Genomic DNA, 20,118 nt, shown 5'->3' with positions numbered 1-20,118 from the left:
TTTGCCCTTTGAGTTCAGCTTATGCTCCACACAATCACATTCCTTAGAGCACACTCATCGGGCTTCCCTAGACCAGCAGACATTTTTGGACATGGTGAGCCCCTGCGGCTTCCAAACGATATGGACAGGAAAAGTCACTGACCTGATATTACCCAAGAAAAAGGGCTGGGAAGAAGAAATAGAGGGAAAGAAAAAAAATTATATAAATAAAATTGTTCAGTTTGTGGGTCGTGTTCTAAGAATGAAATATTTTCTTCTAATCCCTTCAGGTGCTCTCCACCCCAGATTGCCTAAACAGGCACGTTATGTTGCAGGAATGATCTTCTCAAGGTCTGACATTCTAGGAAGGGCAGCAGTTTAGCTACCTCTGCACAACAATTAGTAGAAGCCTAGTATTTATTACGCTATACATCAAAGATGTGGTCTTGCCTTGGATAAGATTTCATAGGAACTCTTAAAAGGGATGTGTTAAATACATTTCTCAGGAAAAACAGCATAACAACAGCAAAACCTGCAAAAAAATACAACACAAGAAACCAACCACACACACACACAAGCTTCCAGACATTTAATTACAAAATATATGCGTATGACAGACATCAATAAGCCTACAGGAAGATTCCTGCTTCAGTATTCAATGCAGCCGCAATAAATATTTCAAGGTTTCAAATGGATGCTTTGCAATAGCACAGTTTCCATTTGCACAAGTGCCAGAAGGAAGAATTCAACACGGGCTTAAAGCAAAACCAGAGTATTTTCCTGTAAAACTTTAATTGGGAAACTGACACTATATAATCTGTACATCATTGCCTCCGAGCTATTGTTAAAAAATTAAAGCTGTATCAAAAGAACTGCTTTGTTAAATTAACACGTTATGCATACCAGACATAATCTGCACCAGGAAAGGAAATAGCTTTGAGTCAAAAATGCACTGATTGTTATGGTTGTCATTGACAGAGGCTGAGCCAAGCACCGTAAGCAGACAAAAGCACCTGACGTGCCTCCTGTACAGACACATGCCCTTAAACACACAGCCTTTATTGCAAAACCCGAACAAAACCAGCGGACAAGCAGGGTTTCATTACGGGGATGGTTACAGCTACAAATCACACATCAGACTGTGCAAATTCAGGCTGAAGTTCTGAGGAGGTGTGGGCACGGGGCAGGCTGTGCTGTCACAGCCCTGTCACTGAGCTCACCCTGCCTTTCACCCCAAGGCCGGCAGCGAGGAAGGGGCCGGAGCCCCCAGTGCTGGCATGACGGCCCCCATGGGGGCGAGGGCTCTGGACCGGCCATGGGAGCCTCTGCCCCATGGGTATAAGCCATCCCAGCCCCTTGCTCCAGCTCAACAGCAGCCGTGGGACACTGGCCAGTGCCACAAGTGGCACCTGCAGCACAGGGAGCTGGGCTGCAAGCACTGCTGGGGGACAGGAGAAGCTGTGGGGGCTGGTTTGAGGAGAGGGAAGGTCAGACAGGGACACGGGACAAGCAGCACAGAGCTCCTTGTACTCTAGGCATAAGACACAAAAATTAGGCAGACCTTCTATTCAGAACTACCTTACCTATTTTAGTAAATGTTCAGTAAAACACTCTCCATCTGTACATCTCCATGTACCACAAAGATGAATATCACTACCCCATTTTAAGGCCAGAGAAACTCATGCACCGAGGCTCAGAGCAATCTGCCCCACGGCCTCTTGGAAAGTACTAATTTAAAATCTCATTTGCTCAAGGTCTCTCTCTGAAGCTTGTTGGTTCTAATCCTGAGGTTTGCTCAGCAAAGCTAGAATAAAAACAAAGTGCCTTAAGTGGTCCCAAGAATACAACCACCTTCTATGTTCTAACCTTTGCAAGCCCATGTCACAGCCACCATCATTTTGGCTTCAGATTAGTCCAGGCTCAAACAGGCTTTGAGAAGTGACTCATCCCTTTGCATGCCCAAACTCCTGCCAACATGAGAGCATCAAAGAGGCCGAGGTTTCTAAAAATGAGGGGCATGCTCGCTCAGAAAAGACTCGTTCCTCTCATGTTTCAAGCTGTCCACCTCCGAATTTGAAGTGTCTTTGGAAGATGTGAGCTCTAACGTTTCCTATGATTCCACCGCTTTGCACGTAACCATCTGCGAGCTTCGTTGGGTGCACCGAGAGCCTAAGGCACTGCTGTGGTCTGCAGCGGTGGAGACGGGTTAACAGCTTTGAGGCTTTTAAGATAAGCAAAATTTCCCTTGACGTTGTAAACTCTTCAGGTGGTTAGAGACAACAGTTTCTGCTTTTTTGATGTCTTCTCAGAAAAGAGCTCACATAATTTTATCAGTCTCTGGGGTGACCATCAGATAACCAAGCTATTCCTGTCTGAACCACTCAATGCATCTCCACCTTCCTGTCACTGGCAATCCACAAGACGACCAGGGACTCGAGCTAACCACACGGCTCACAACTTAACTGATTAAGTAGGTGGGAACTGATGCCAGCTCAGCTCAAAGTGTCTTTCTCTGCTAACCAGAAGCTGGCCGCAAGCTGTAGAGGGGAATGACCACAGATAACACACTGATACCGAAACCGTTTGGTGAAGTTGCAGCTTCCTGTTCGAGGGCTCTCACAATCTCTTAGAAATGAATCTTCAGCAGGAAGCCGGCTGCAGTTAAACAGCCTGTCTGGCTTGTCTTGCGGCGTGTACTACTGACTCGTGTCTTCAAGGGACCATTTATTACTCTCTCCTGCCCTCTTCGCCAGCTCTCTAGAAATGAATCGAATCGGGGCTCTTCAGAGAACAACAAGTCCTCAGGGGGAGGGAAAGATGCTTAGAAGAAGTCTGCGACCACCCTCCACCCGTTACAACTGGATGCCTGCCAGTTACACAGCGCTTAGTGACCTCGGGCATTTTCACTCTGATAGACTAATCTTTATGCTTCAAGCTCTTTTTCTCTTAAACCAGTGTGCTGCTTGGCCTAGATGCTATTGAGCAGCTTTGGAAGAGCAACATGAATACAGTGGGGAAAATGTGTTCTGTGAACTGGAAGAGGAGGTTTGATCTAACTTTGATCACGAGCCTTACAATCATGCTTGTGTCAACACCTGCTTGTATTTTGCTACGAAGAATGCTTACAGAGAAAAGCCTTTTTAACAAGTGATTTTGAGAACAAATTCTGAATCTTTGGTTCATTGCAAGTATCCCATTAAGTTTAACTTCTCAGCTGTTCATGCAGCTGCTGCCCAGAACCTTGAAGGTCCTAATCCTCACCTAGGGAAGTCGCTAAGAAATTTCCCGCACTGACACCATTCGGTGTCCTTAACTAGGTGGCAGAAAGAAGGGTTTAGTCACTCAATGGGACATCGTTTTTAGAGTTCTAATAGTTGTCACAATGACCTGATGATATACGGGAATCAGTTCACCAAGAATGATTTTGAAGAAAAGTAGTATTAAACCATATTCTTCAACTGAAGGTAGGGTGAAACCCCACAGACAACACTTAGGTTTTCACTTGGTCAGCTCTAGCTATTTCTGAAGCGCACGTGACACAAGGCAAAATAAAGCAGTTCACCACTGCGGTTGATGACAGAGTTTCATCAATCTATTAAAACATGTATGTATTTTACCCACCTCAATGTATTTTTTTTTTTCCCTTTGTTAATTGCCAACTCGTCTGAATATGATGCTGCATGAGACACTATGCAGTCTATACCAACCTCCATCTACAGCACTCTAATTGCTACACTATGTCCAAAAATGCTCCTGCTTTGATTAGCTGATTTCAAGGGTAGCATGAACCATCCTAACATCTAGTATGACCATGTCCAGAACACCCGAGAACCACGTAACAATAGCTTCTGAATCAATCCCCAAACTTCTTTTTGCTTACAGACAGCAAAGTACCAGTCTAAAAAACTGAACTGAGGTTTACAAACACCTAGCACCTATACAGTCCCAAACTTTTTTCTCAAGGACTGCCAATGTCACGAGGCTTTCTGGAGAACACATGTGGTGAATTAATCAGACAAGAACATTCCTCAGGATACTACAGATCTAGGCTGTAAGTGTTCAGACACATAAAGTCTCATCCGTCATACAGCAGAGAGATGAAATGTAGACAGTAAAGGTATGAATCAGGCTACATTCCTGTAGAAACCACTGCAGACGTGTCCACAATGATGTAACCGTACGCCAATTTTCCATCATTCTGGTTACAAAACTCTGAATATTCAAAACCAGTAGCACTGTAATGCATCTGGAAAGAATCTATAAATAAAGTGGTTAATTCTGGTAAAATCTAGATATGATACCATTTGAGTGTGTAACTCAGCAGCAGCATGGAAGGACAACTAGTGCTTGCTGGATTTTTTTATATTTTTTTTGAGACACATACTAACGCCATAATCAAAAGCAATTTTGAGCTCAAAACTGACCTCAAGGTTACAAGACTCTATGGCAGACTGTTCCCTTTCATTGGAAGTACATTGTACAGCCAAGACGTTAGCACATACACACCGGATGGACCACAGGGCTAATTAAAAAGCAGCTTTGGTGGCTGTATCTGTTCCAAGAGCAGGCTAGTAAACCAAACTTTAAAAAGAGTAATGAAACCAAAGGTGCTACAGCAGCAGACAATTCCCACAAAGGCAAAGCGGAGCTCAGAGTGATGAACAGTTGTTTTACTCAACCTCAATGCCTTTGAGTTCCTGACCTGTGATGAGCTGAAAAATGAGAGAACAGCTACAATCACTTGAAAACTAAGCTGAAACACTGCGTATTCTGAACTGGAAGTTAAAAATTTCTCCATGAAATTAGTCTCATTGATCAATGGGTTTTAAAACAAGACTTTCAATGATCACCTTTTAGGTATGGCAATGAATGAATTTCAAAATTATACCATTGCCACCCTAACGTCATTTACTAAAACAAAGAGCTGAGGAAAAAAGCAGAGGGTACTTGGCCTTACCAGTTGCCAAACGGTATTGCAAAGGTCTCCTGCCCCTGTGTGATTCATATCTCTCACACAAGTTACACACAATAGATCCATTTACATTTCTGCCCTTGCTGTACATTCCCTGGGTTTCTAGAATGGCAGTTGGTCCTTTAGCATCATGTAAAGAACCATCTCCTACAATTTCATTTATTTATTTGCTATAAAAAGGAGAAAGGACACCTTTCTAAAATGTCACCAGCAAATTACAGTGACTGGGGCTGCAGCCGACCACAAGGAACTGCAACACCGAAATGCTAAGGTAGAGGGAAGTGAAAACACTGACCCTGTGTAAGAAACATTTCACATGGCTGACCAGGGTTTCCATCTGAACGCTCCTCTTCCAGCAACGCAAGCGCTGCGGATGAGAAATCCAGTCTCTTCAGCAACAATTTCACTCTTGCAGCAGGAGCTTAACCATTCCTAGAAAAGAACCCTGGGCTCCTCCCTGAGCCACCTTCTTACAGAAGCAAGCATGGTGCTGCTTCTCTGTCCCCTCACCCCTCGGGGATGGAGGGGTGCTGCCTTCCCACTGCACACACAACTACCTGCCCCGGTGTATTTACATTTTAGCAGCCAGCTATATCACAGCCAGGCTGAGATGTGAAGCGAGACCGAGAGAAACCTCAGCCTACAGCAGATTTCCCCCCCATTTGCAGTTTTCACAGCAGTGCCACCACACCCTCAGCATGTTACCAAGAGCTTTCCTCGGTGTGAGATCTGATTTAGGATTGCATCTGTTTTTTTGTTGAAGTGGCATCCCTGTCTTCAGTCAGGACAGGGAAGAAATTGAAGCTCTCTCTCTCTAGCCTTTAATAACATATCCCAGTTTTACAAAAACAAAAAAAAAAACAGCAGGCAAGGAAAAAAGCAAGGGATGAAATTAAATTAAGACCACCAAGGTGCAGAAACCTTCCTTACGCTCAGGATGTGCATTGACTAGTTTTATCACCAACCCAAACAACCTACCCTCTCTAGGCTAGTTTATTTCATTGCAGTTTAACACAGGGAAAACCACTTTGGAACTGATAAGCAATCAATCCCTGAGCATAAGGACAACAGCATATTCCACTGAGCTGCACAATTAAGTATTTTAAATCTTATAATGCTTTAAGACGACGGGTGGTGCTTTCTAACGCTAATAACACCCACAAAGTTGATGCACTCGATCCCTTTTCCTTGTTCCCTCTTGTTCACCTACTATTGAGGCCAATAAAACATGGTGTTCGTCTTTTATTTCTACAATAGCAGCCTGAGTTAGCGGCGCTGTTATTTCCTCTGCTGCTCCCCTTACGCTCCGTGGTTTTGGGTGCAGGTTTCTGCAAGGGCATATTGAGATGTGAGATAAAACAAGAAAGCGTGAACCCCTGTTCCCCCCTGCCTCCCCCCATGAATTTCCTCTGAGGAACCTACCGCAGCACCCAGCACAACAAACACCAGCGCGCTCCGAGCAGCCCTCAGAAATGGGCTTGTTTTAACACCTTCTCCAGCTATAAAACCCTAGAGCACCGCCAATTCTCACTGCACAAGGCTATTAGTGAATTAAAGAAAAATCAAAAGCAAATCCCCCAAGAGGCCACACACTTAACCTCTGCTCCCCATGCTCATCAGGTAAGTAGCCCTGTCTCTAATCAACCGTCTGTTTTAATCATCTTTTTGTTGGTTTTGGTTAAGGGAAAGGAAAGAAAGTTAAAACAAGGCAATGGATTGTAATGAGAGCGAGCCACGAGAGCAAATAACATTGTGAAAACAGCTGAGACAGAGAAGCGAATACCTCGCTCTATTACACAAAGAAAGCTATAGCATATCTATGACACAACTGCCTCAGGACAGTCTTAATCAAAAAGGTCCAGAAATAAAGACCAGATATTCTCAAAATCCTTTGCCTTTCCTCTTCAGCAGGATGTAATCCTTTCCAGGCTGGTGAATTCAAGATGGATTTAGGACAGCTCTTCATTTTAGCGTGCAAGGCCAGTGACAGCGAGGTTATCCTACCCCAGAAGCCAGGGAGCACTGGGAATTTCGGGGGATGCATCTGTATAACAATAGCATGTTTCTAGTCAGATTAGAGATCTGTTCCCCCCGCCACCATCCCATGCCGAGGGCAATGGCAGGGGAGATTAAAAATGTGGCCAAAAATCACACAGAAGTCATATGCCCCATCCCTCAAGGGGCTGGCGAGGGCTCGTGGTGTCAGCTGGCTGCACTTGCCCTGTGGCTGGGGGGGGTTATGGAAATCAGCATCATCCCGTCCCGCTCCGGGCGCAGGGACAAAGGGCACCGCTGCTGCTCCAGCCACGCGGGAGCCTCCCGGGCAGCCCCTCTGCCAGGGCCACGGGCTCGGGCAGCCAGAGAGGGCCCTTTGTGCTTCCTTATGGCTGTGGAGATGAGTGAAAATTTATGGGACTTTTCATCCTAATTAAAAGCAGAGGTCATCTAAGAAGAAACAGACTTTCAGAAAAGGGAACTTCTAAAGGAAAAACGTGTTGTAAGGAAGTTCATGGACTTCAGTATTTGTAAAGCTGAAGTCTGCAGTCTATTTATGTTTGTACTTCTGCTTATGCTTTTTCATGGGACATTTCAAAAACTCTCAAGAGCTCCCACGGATCCAGAATAATATATGCACTAATTACTCAACAGCATTTGAGCCCATGGGGCATGGGACAGCCTCTGGAGTCAAGGGACCAGCTCCTCAGCTGGCTTACAGCAACCTGGCTCCAGCCCACACGGCCTTCAGAGCCAACAAACTATTTATTCAGTGAACTCAGCTCATCCAGGTGAATTCAAACATGGAGAGAGCTCTTGTAAATTGAGGCTATTTAGGAACACATGAAAGGAAAACCAGCAGAAGTTAAAATGCTTCGGACTGACACCCACCACTATCTTCCTGGCTCTCTAAAATTCCTGGTATTTTAGAGGGAGAACTCCTTTCAAAATTATGTTTCTATTACCTATTATTATTTTTTTTAATACTTTGTGCTGTCCTTGCTTTTACAGGCCATATCACTTGATTACAGTCCCTTTTTCTATTCTCTTTCTAGCTTAACATTTGTCTTCAAAGAAGACAGAGTATTGCTCTACCTGAAGAGGACCTATCTGCCATTCTTTTTCTTGTCCAGAAGAAAAAGACAATTATAGTCCCTCTTTTTTACTTGGCATCATGGCAAAACAAGATTGATACTTATTTTGGAATTATTACTCCCCTATTCATAAATCTTGTCCAGAAAGTCTTGCTCATGTTGCCAGCCCACAGGCACACTATTGTAGGAAATACATATTAAATTCACTTTTATCATTTAACTTTGGCTCCAGCTCAAGGAGTTTTAGATTCATAACAAGAGCCCTGTTTCCAATATTGATTTTTGGCAAGGAAAAATGCTAATTTATCAGAGCTCCTAAAATACAATGAATTTTCCAGCCCAGTTAAGAAATGTTACCTACCTACAGAGGAGAGATTTGTCATTAGTGTATGACAAATCAGCAGGTGGAGAAACCCCATTAGTTCCAATTCAAGTTTGCCTCTGGTCACCGAGCACGGTTCCACAGCCACGAGCACACACTCAAGAATTCCCAACCAGAAGTATATGCTTCATAGCAATAATTTTGTTGATCTTTATGTAGAAATTTATGCTTCTCAGGACACCAGTTTCTCCACGGCAATCTCAAAGATGGCAAGGTATATAATCATCACCTGGTGTCTTGGACCACGCTCCATGTAGGAAGTGGTACTGAGTTGAGCTCTGAAGAAAAGATGCTGTTGAAGGTGCTTTTCCAAGTTTCACAATTTAGCACCCAGCCTAAGAGCACAAGAGTATCCTTGAAGCACAGAGCAGATCGGGGGAAAGCTGCTGGCGTAATCTTCAGCGAGCTTCTGTAACCATTCCACTGAAACAGTGACCCTGCCTGTGCACGCACTGAGGGCTTCTGGCGGGGGAACAGCCTCCGTAGCAAGGACCATCTGTTTCAGGGTTTCACAGAACTGCACTGAGCTGGCACAAAACTGAAACAGGCCATGAAAAGAACTTTACAGGGTATATATACAAGGGTATATAAACCTGCAAAGAGTCAGCAGTTCCTAGGCTGATGATTACCCAGCCACTTCACAGTCGGTCCTATCTGTCCTCCTTCCCACTGAGCTCGTGGGGCTGGACACCACCTCCAGGCTGTCAATGGGGTGAATTACAGCTCAGCACTTGCTGTGCCCATGGGTGGGAGCTAAAAAGATCTGAGTAGGACAGGGTGGTCATGGACAGCTGTGTTGGGTGACAGTCACATCAACTGCACAGCACAGGAGAGGAGTCCTGGAAGCCTGTAAAGATCATCACTAACAACCAGAAAGCCAGTTCCAAAAAACAACAATATAATTTGAGACAAACAGTGAGGAAGGAGCAGACTGAGATGCAGGAGGGCTGAGGGTGCTCAAAGCGCTTGCCTATACCTCTTTGGGTTCCAGCTTCATCTGGGTAACGAGATAATCATTCTCAGGCCATGTCACCAAGTTGAAGGAAAGAAGGTTGCAGATAGCACTGGGTTGACTCTGGATGACCCAAGTGTCTCTGCAGGCCTTATGGTGTTTTGCACGTTTCTCTCTATCCATGAGCTGCAGTCTAAGTTATCTGAGACACTGGTTTCCGGCGCTCAACAAGGAAGATGTAAAATCAACAGAATTTGATGAGCTGCCAGGGATTTGACTAGGCTGCAAAGACTTTGATATTTTACAGAACCTCAGAAAAAAAACAATCAGCTGTCGCTGTTGCCAAGTGTATGTTACTGTTTTTATTAAAAAAATAATCTTCCAAGAACAAATAAAACCAAACAAAGACATCACCTCCTCCTGTACTTTTGTTCCAAGGTACACTCAGCCAGGTTGGTTTGCTGGCTATCCATATGCCATATGCTTTCAAGTTTATTCTTTTATTCACTCCCACGTTTTAGCTCCTTCCATTTCAGAAGAGGAACAGCTGCACAGATGCTCTATAAATAAACTACATAATTTATTGGAAGAGGGTTTTTGTTTATTTTATTAAGCTACCACATATTCCCAGTTCTATCCTCTTCCGTGCTCTCTATAAAACTGAGTCAAGTTCAACTGCAGCTTGGGTTTGTCTATAGGATATGCTCAACCTGATAAACAACTGCAACTTCTTAGTCATTAATAACAAACAGTACGTAGAGTTCATGTTCATTGTAACTACTTCCTAACTATGTCAGGTTCTAAATTGACTTAACTATCAGAAACAAATTTGAAATTTGGTCCACAGGGTGGATTTATCTCAGTGATCTATAGAAACCTCAACATACAACTAATTTCTAATTCTGCATATGTTTTAACAAATCAGTGCATTACAGGTAGACAGGCCTCTCATCCTGTTACCAAAAAGAAAATCTGTTTTGTCTGCACAGAGGACAGACAGACCTTTCTGACTAAAATCACTAATCTCATTTGTGTGTGCAGGAAGTGTGACAAATGGCTAGAATAGTTTATCACACGTCTGTAACCATCCAGTCATAAAGAGAATTAGATATTAACCTCCATAAACAAACTAGCATTCTATTTCTCAGCACAGCGGAAGTATACATTTAATAAGATAAGGATATGAAACACATGCTGCTGATGAGATAAGGAGCTTGCAGAAACAGTACAGACATAGATATGTCTCATGTTATCCAAGTAAAAGTAAACACCATTCAAAACTTTCTTTTGGGAAATAGATTTGTAAGAAACTTTGCCTGCGATACCTACAGATAGACTCTGAAACTATGTGCGAAGTCACCATTAATGCTACTTCTGAAGTTACAATTTTCAAGTGTAGAAATTAAAACTAGGTGCAACTGAAGTTAACCAGAGGTTATTTGGTAACTTAACAAGACCAGAATTTCAGAGTTATTTCAAGGACAGTCCCTATTTACACACTTAAAGCTCCATGGGAAGCCTGAAATAATGAAGTTGTTGGAATATTCAACACTCAAGAGTTATTCAGACACTTGCATTTAGTTTTCTTCTTAACTCTAGCTCTAGCACCTTATATATGAAAACCTCAGCAAACCACTCAATGTTAGCCTCTCCTGACTGCACAGACAGGCCTTGCTTGCCTTCTCTCTGCGGCCCAGCTGGAGGAGCTGAACCTTGGAGTGAGAGTTTTCATAGAAGATGACTACTGCAGGTTTTAAGTCCTCTTTTTGCAAATGCACATTTCCTTAAAGCGTGCATTTTCTACAAATGTTTCTGAGCGCAAACATCTCTGCAAGGACAGCTGAAGCAAGTGAATGGTGAAGTGTGCAGATTCGAAACGAGCTAATTAAAAATGAACATGCACAAAATAGTTTGTGGTATTTAAACAGCTGCTTATGAAACCCAGTACAAGAACTTCACCGAGTAACGATATACATCATCATTCTGCAAGTGACAGTCTTCCACACCACAAGCCGTGCACAGATACCAGGAGGAACACTCAGTACAAGAACAGTGTCTCCATCGGGCCTCCTGCTAGCGTTATTTTTTATCATGCTTTCACCATGTCTGGCAAACAACCTATTGGATGTAAACAGGGGCAGAGCCAAAATACTGACTTTGTTTTTCGTATACTGATGCTTTCATGGGAAAATGAAAACCGTTACAAGACATTATGGACAACCCCTGGTTTGGGGCCAGTTGTCTTGAACCGGTGGTTTGTACATCTCTCTGCCACCTGGGAGAATCAGCTTCCAACGCAGGTTTGGGCCAGCGAGGTCTGGCAGTGCTGGAAGTGATAGTCTCTGCCTTATGCTAAATCAATTTAGAGCAGCATCAGAGTCTTAAGGGAAATGGTCAACCTCAACAGCTGGTACATGGTGAGGCAGAAGGCAGTTTAATAGGGAAAATGACAACGCATAAGGAAAAGCAACCCCAGCTCACACTACTCATGATCTCAAAATACTGCCTTGGCACATGGAAAGCCCTTACCTCCCTTAAGAAGTTATGGGTTGGCTAAATAAAAGAACCTTGTCTCCACACGCACACAAAGGAGGAGCTAGAAACTGCCTCAAAATAATTTCTCTGAGAGACAAAAGTAAATTTCTTATCAGCCAGCAATGGAGGAAAACAGTCCTATGATTTATTGGCCTTGAGACTCTAAAAAAGAATTCTTTGGCCTTTTTCCATTAAGATTTTGCGACTTAAGATTTTGTTATAGCCAGTGGGAAATTGTTTAATTCCCAAACCATGCCCTCAGTCATAAAATCTGTGAAGATGATTCATTATTATTTATGTGGTGCCACAGGCATGCATGGCATTTTACAGACAAATAGAAGATACAGCATCTGCCTTTAGAAACTTAGGTGAATCCAGCTGTTCATGTGTACGGGAAGCAGCACTTGACTGGTCCTGGAGAAAACATTCCTCATCACTCAATGAATTAAGTAATGATACTCACCTGGGATGCTGGAAAGATTTAGACAGGAGGATATTTGGGAGACGTATCTTTACCGTCTAAAAATTTGTGACATTATTTCATTTAAACCATAAGACTTTTCAAGTCGTCCGCTATTTTGTAATGACTTTATGATTAAAATGTACTTAGTCTTGTATTATGAACTTCTGGTAATAGGTATGACAGCCTGCGACAGTGTCGCTGTGAAATCAGACCATCAATTCTGCACTGCCTAGCCTTTTTTTCTCTGTGTGCACAGCACTGTGTAGGAGCTCACAGGTTCCATCACACAACTCTAAACATACAAAAATTATTGAAATAAAATCATTCATGTGATTATCACAAAAAGAACATGTACCAGGTCTCACATCAACTTCCTGAAGCATATAAAATGCACCCTTGTTCTGGTCTATGAAAAGTGAGCAGTTATAGCTCACACAGAGTTTGGGACCATCACCTAGAAGGCAAAAATTTATCATGGCAGAGGTCATGAAAAAAAGCAATTCATGTCAATAAGTGTAGGCAGGAGTTGTTAGCTGGACTGAGACATTCTCATTCAGATTTGCATACAAGATTAGCATATACCTCCATCTATAACCTTTGCACTAGCAATGAGGGTATTCATGACTTATTGGCTGAACAACCAGGGTATCATAACAGACATCCACACACCACACATTTGTTAGAAGAGTCAGATATAATGTGATTCCAGGAATTTTCATGTTGACGTTGCTAAGCCACTCACACCCTCTCCTATTTCCTTACTAATATACACAAGAAGGTCTATGTGCCTGCCTTTTTGGACAGCTGAGCAGCAAAGGTACCCAAACTAAACAAATAATTATACCACCTCTACATGAAGAAATGTCATTATTGCACATACAAATAAGGTACATGTGAACAGGAATGGTCAATGAAACATCACTGTTACATTGCACACACATGCAGACGTGTCCTGGCCCTGTAACACCAGCCCTAGACCACTGGTACCTGTGGCACTCCTGTGAAGAAAAGACCAGCAACACCCTCCTCTGAAAACAAGGGAGCTTGTTTTATAACTCAGAGCTTGTAAACAAGAGGATATTGGGGTTTTCTGTTCACACCGGTGAGGGTCGCATTTCTTCTTAAAATGGAGTAATTTTGTCTTTGATTCTTGTATTTAATGCACAAATGAAAACTTATACGAGGGATGGAGGAGAGGAGGGAAGCATCTCCCACCAGTGTTGAAAACTCTCCCCACTGCTGTCTTTCAATTCTCAGGAGGTGACTACCTAGCTGAAATCCACTACAAAACAACAAACCCCCCTCCCTATAAGAACAAATTTAAATTGAAGAAGCTCCCAGACTTTTAATGTGCTCTCACGTGTTAGGGCTATCCCCTGCCAGGTACATGACAGTCCTCTACTCTCATCCTAGTTTTTATGTTCTGCATTTCTTTCATGTCAGTGGATATGCAATAGGTAGTGTAAACCTCTGCAATCAACATCAACAGAAGTGAAAGAATTAGCTGTAAAATGACTTACGGAGTAGCCTCTTCCTGAAAGCGATTGAGCAGAACTCTGTGGGAGGAAACAATATGCCACAGTAAGTAATGCAAGAGATTCTGTGTAATGTTAAGATAAGAATCATTTTGCGATTCCCTCCCCCAGCCCAGGAATTCCTTAGGGGAAAACTTCACAACCAGAGTGCCTCAAATGATCTTCTGACATTCTGCGTGCTGCCACAGGAGTAACAGCTAAAGAGCATTTCCAGGTGAGGGCTCTGGGGCTATTTCAGACAGGGGTTTCAGAAGCCAGAGCATGGCTTCGACAGCACCTCCCAGCTAAGGGAAAAGCTCTCAATGTGGGACACATCTTCACAGCAGCAGAGCACACGTTTTGAACTGTCCCTCTTCAGTAGGTAACAGCAGCTTCCAGAGAACAGCACGCGTGTGTAAGGATGCTCTTCTGAATCAGGGCTGCACATTTTCCCTCATCAACTCCAACTTTCAATCATGTAACCATATATCCCACTTCCCATTCCCCTCTATGAATTCGTGAGTCTCCAGCCTTCACCGCTGCAGTATTACCATATGACAACTCTATCTGAAACAACAATAGCAGCAAAGCACTAATTTATCATCTCTCAGAGCTCTAATAAGCATTCTGTCCCTTTTGAATAAGTTAAATTACATTGTTTACTCCTGCTCTTCATTTCAGTTCCTCCCACTCCTTTCTCTACCACATCCTTACCTCTTTCACACGCTGCCAAATCATTTGGTTCTTTTCCTTTTCATTACACCAGCTCCAGTCACTTGGATCCCTTTCCCCTCGCTACGACCCAAGACTGTCGAGCTGCTGTTTTTCGCTGGCAGTGGCTTTCTCAAAGTAGCTAAATGAATTCCACCTCTATCTCCAGCTGCTGCTATATGCCTTCTTTTCAGAAATTGAAAAGAAGCTGGGAACAGTGGTGCCATATGACACCACATGACCCAGCAAGTACTCTGCAGGCCAATTTCCAAGTGTGATTTATAATCATGATGCCCTTGCTACGTGATTTTATTAAACAGGATTCGGAGAGTCTGAGCAGTCCCGTTTCCAAGACTGATGTTCTAGTGGGTACCAAAGCCTGGACAAAAATACCAAATTGTTGCAGGCTGATCTTGAGGAGTATTTGCCTTTCTGCAGCAGCGCCAGGAGTTATCACATTACTAAATCACCACAACAGCACAATACCCCCAAAAAGATTGATGCAAACCGATTGCAGGCTACTGCAAATACTTGTAATTTTCCACCGGTAAGATAGTAGTTCCTTTGTACTACCAGTTTGCAAAGCTTTTGATCAGAAGATACCTAGATATACGCAGAAACCTTTCCAGACTCATGCACTCAATGGAAGACTCGATTCTCTTGGCGCTCTGCCCGTGCACACTCTGTGCCACTGTCATGCGACTGCCCCAGACACCAGAGAAGCAGTTTGCCAGCCAAGCCCCCACGGAGGAAAGTTTCCAAAGCAAGGACGAGACAACAGCAGTGTCCTACAGTTAAGGGAATATGCTGCTGGGGGATGGAAGCCTCCCCGTTAACCCCCTCGCCAGCTGGCACTGGAACCAGGGTGCCAGATGAAAGGAGAGCCATGGCACAGCTCTTCCCAGGTCTCACACACCGGTCTGGGTGCCAGTCCCCATCACTGGCACACAACGCCTGCTCCTCTGTCCTGCCATAGCTCAGGAGACCTCTGTTCTGTAGGAAAAGGAGAGCTTTCACAGGGCAACAACACTACAAACACTACAAAAAAGTAGAGAGTCATTTATAAACCCATATGTAGTGGGTTGATGTAAATGTAAACTGCCCAGAAATAAAGCAACAGAGTGGTGCAAAGAAGGGCAGTAACATTTTTTTTTTTTTTTTTTGAGAAACCTATCCCTCCCTCTAAATACTTCTTTAAAAAAAACCAAACCAAACAACTCATGGAATTCAGCCTTGTATAGAAGAAAGGTTAATAACAATATCCTGCTATCTACATAACTATGTTGAACAGCTGAACACAATTATCTGTTCTGACACTTTGGATAGCTTGATCAGGCAGTTCACCTAAAGTACACACAGGAATGAGAAGGCAAATTACCTGCTTGGAGAGGCGGGAGGAGGAAAGGAAAAAACACAGCAGTTCTCTCTCCAACCCCCCATCAACTCAGATTTAACAAAGATTGACAAGGTCTAACAAATTGGAATTAATAACCAAAAACAGAAACATGAGGTTTTGTTAGAAGCCTCTCTCTAGGGAAACAGCCTCTCAGAGCATTTTCACTTTAACAGTTATTTTCAATCTTTGAGTCTTGTGCACGCCCAAAATATTTTCCTGGGATGGAGCAGACCCTTGGATGAAAAACTCAAACACGCTAACAACAGACCTGCTTTTCTTAGATAACTTTCAGGCATCCCAAGCTGTCCAAGAACCCTAGGAATCTGCAGACCACTGATTTAAAACCACTGAGTAGAAAACAATAAAACCAGTTGCTGAATAAAGTGTTACATCAGAAATAATTAAAACTGAATGGCAATTTACTCTGGCATTTTTCACATCTGAGAACTTCTCTCTCCCTTTCAAGTTTTACCATTAAATTTCCTGGAAATCAGAGGGGGGAAGGGTGTTGTTCCCCTCCCCTCAGAATTTTTATTGCACGTATAAAGTTAGTAACTAGTGAATACTTTGGATTCAACTCATAATATCCTTTCCAACAATTAGGTTTATGCACAACCATGTTCCCCACTCTCCAGAGCTGTTTGCATGCATTTTTCTGCACATCTAACAAACCACTACTGCTTTCTTGGTTAGCTGGGAACACTGTGGGCTCTTTAGGAGGATCCATACCACGCTGCCACATGCAGAAACTTTGAAAGCCCCATCTAATATCAGCTACAAGTGTGAGAGCAGAACAGTTTGCATGCAACTGTGATGGATGTTCCTAAAGAAAAAAATCTTTGGGGGTCGATATAAACATAGCTCAATCCATATGTCTCTATATCAAGATCAAATAATGAGAAAAGTAATCAATAGTGGCTGCAAATATAAGAAATCTTAGTTGAAGTTTAACTTGGCATCTACCCAAACCTGAAGAATCCTCCTTTGACTATGAATGAGTGGTTGTCTGGCAAGAGCAGTTACTGGGGCAAATCTTCAGCTGGAACAACTTACAGAGGCTCTTACCTACAGGATAGGAGCACTTACATGGAGGCCTATCATGAAATTCTTATTCCTAGAATAGCCTATTTGCTATTTTGGTCAATTTTCTCCTCATCTGAAGGTACATCAGTAGCAGAGTACAATGCTCACCATGGTACCCAGCTAGCCACGCTCACGTTAGTGCTGCACCGACCAGCACAGCACCTGCCTGGTAGCTTTGGTTCACATGAGACCCAAAACCAAACCAGCTCTACCTGCTTTAAGCCAGGCACCCAAGCAGGCTCAGTTTTGGCCTTCAAACACTGTCTAAAGAAATCATCTCAGCCAGGAAAGATGCAGCCAAACACGCAGTTCAAGGACAGAGGATCATGACCCCACCTTGCCAACTCCCTGCAGCCAGACAGAGGAACAGCTGCCATGTCATTCCTTTCCAAAAGCCTTCACATCTGCACAACCCAAGACTGCAGCAGCAGTGGGAGATGGGGAGAGTGATGTGCCCACCCTCCCAAGCCAAGCGCTGCCTGCCCCACGCAGGCAGGGCCACTGGGCACAGTGTGCCAGCCCTCTGGCGAAGCCACTGTGTGGGACACAGCGGTGCCGAGCTGGCACACACGGGTCCCCTGGGCTGTGACTGCCACGTGAAGCAACGCCGAGCAGAGCCCCGGGATGGCAGAGGCCCTCTCTGCCTGGCTTCAGCCCCAGCTTTTGTGCCTCTCACGCCTCTTTCAGCACTGTCTGCACTGCCCTGGGCTTCTGAGGGAGACTGGTACTAGTTAGGGGCAAAACCAGTGTGGTCTGTGCATTTTATGACGCGTAAGTGGAACGACAGTGCTAGATGGCATTTGTGCATAAAGATAAATGGCTTATAATATTTTGCAGATGATGTGCTCTTTTACAACTAAAGATTTTTGGTTCCTTTTAAGCCCAAGGTTAAAAACAAAACCAGACAGCACAGACAAGACATTTCAGTTATGTCACAGAGTGAATTATTTCTGCCTTGGGATAGCTCTCGTGTTAATTACACTGGATATAAAAAAATACACCTTTCTGGCAGCAAAGACAAAAATCTTACTGTTGAAAGACTCTACTATATCTCCACTAATGTCCTTGAGAGTTTGCATTACACTGCAATCTGCAATTGTATTTAAAAGATTTCTTCGTTTATTCCTGATAAACACCAAGATTGCAATTTAGAAAAGAAAATTACAACAAAATCTCACCAATAATCTTCAGCAGGTTTTCCATTGTCTATTAATTGACAGGAAAAGTTATTTGCCTTGTATAAATAAAAGCATGGCCTTCCACTATTCTCACAATGCAAAAGAAATGAAGACACCTCTGTTCAGTTTCTTAAAGCCATTTGGTTTTAGTTACTGAACTGTAAAGACAGTAGGAAGGGCTACGTTTTGGCTAAAAGTAACTTAAATTAACATATTCCAGTAATGTCAAGAGTTCATTCCAGCTTTTCTGAAATGTGTCGTTGCTGGCTGAAACCAGAAGTATACCAGGTACCTCTAAGTCAGCTGTCAAAATAGCTGTTTTGGGGAAATAGCTATTCCTACATGGGCTAACGACAGTCCCCCAAAAGAGGCTCCTAGCACTATTATTAACGTCACCTCCATGTTAGTGTGGAAACTGAGGCAGAGAAAGCCTTAGACATGCCCAGTGCCACCCAAGGAGTCCTCAGCAGAGGAGCGAACTGTGGCAGACTTCCCAGCTCCCATTTAGTGCCTAATCTTACCTTGCCAAATCACGGGCTCAGAATTACCATACAGCCCAATGCCATAAGCCCCATTTGGTTGATTAGCACTCAACACAGTTAATCAATAATATGGAGAGAACTATTTTTTAATTATGTTTTATAGCATTTGTTCAGGACGAAAACTCACCTCAGCTGTACCTCTCTTCCACTATTTCTTGGTTACCCCAATTCTGCAGTCAGACAGGACCGAGACACAAGGAGCACACATTTTACCTGTCTACTTGGTCATTTATAAAACATTCAGCAGATTATTGGTTCAGCTTTGAATACTGGAGAAATCTAGTCTTTCCTTTCCAAGCAAGTCCTTTACAAAACTGTCTTGGGATGGGAGGGGTGAGTGGGGAGGAAAGCAAAGAGGGCCAGGAGCAGAAGATATCCCAGACCTTAACACAGAGTCTCTTAACGCAACTAATTTCCGTAGTCACACTCCTGTTAATACAATGAGTTCATTTCACTTGGCAAAGGTCAGAGAGCGCATCTGATGTTCACTTAGATTAGAAACCAGGACCTTACAAGATAATCACAATACATGATAAACGATTTTGGATGTCATACAAAGTTTGAACGTGTTCCTTCTTTAATTCACTTATTTTATTATGTTGGATAAACAAAAGGGGTTATGCTTGGAAATATTGCAAAACCAGTTCAGCAAGATATCAAACTGCCCAAGGTCTAACCATCGGTAACTGGCTTGATGAGCTACAGAATATCTCCCAACCAAGACACTTAGTTTCCTACAGCTGACAGCCATAGACAGCTGATGGAAAGATGGGTGCTGACCAGGTACAAACAAACTGCTTACAGTGAGCCAGGAATAATATGAAAAGACCTCACATTTCCAAAACACACAGAACATGCACAAGTGCCACTGCCATTTAAACCATCACTCCTGGGCCAACTTCACAAAGCCTTCTCCAGACTTTCTCCCTAGCTATGCTCCTCTACCTGAAGCTTCGCGCAAGTCATTAGAACTTTGCTTGTAATTTCTGCTCCAGTAGTTTTCATTCAAGCATTCAATATTTTGAGGGACACAAAGATAAAAGTAGATAACATGCTGAAGAGACAATAATTTTTTCCTCCAGAAGAACGTGACTTGAAAAGTTTCATGATCCTTGCATGTATATTCCAAGACTCATGGTTTGAGGAAAGGGTCTTAAAACTGTCCTGGTGCTACCTTTATTTTGCTGAGCTTTACAATGCTCTTATTCCTCTCTTCAAACTGGGGATCAGATTCTAGCACAGGAAACAACAGACAGCATGTGCCACAAAGAGTTTGCAGTCTACACATTGCTATCCTAGGCCTCCAAAAAAACTCCTTCAAT

General features: G+C 43.3%; 1 protein-coding gene across 13 annotated transcripts in view; it reads right to left on the bottom strand.

The window, feature by feature from the left end:
• The window catches only part of FBRSL1 (fibrosin-like 1), a 398,274-nt gene that overhangs the window by 282,166 nt on the left and 95,990 nt on the right, over positions 1–20,118 (bottom strand). For all 13 annotated transcript variants that reach the window (XM_014964408.1, XM_014964416.1, XM_014964353.1 and 10 more), the window contains exon 3: positions 13,893–13,928. In XM_014964408.1, the coding sequence (XP_014819894.1) occupies positions 13,893–13,928 (36 nt within the window). The remainder of the gene's footprint in view (positions 1–13,892; positions 13,929–20,118) is intronic.

The sequence above is a fragment of the Calidris pugnax genome, unplaced genomic scaffold, assembly GCF_001431845.1.
Source record: "Calidris pugnax isolate Ruff unplaced genomic scaffold, ASM143184v1 scaffold32, whole genome shotgun sequence".
NCBI classification, from domain to species: Eukaryota; Metazoa; Chordata; class Aves; order Charadriiformes; family Scolopacidae; genus Calidris; species Calidris pugnax.
This window is presented reverse-complemented; position numbering and strand designations above follow the sequence as displayed.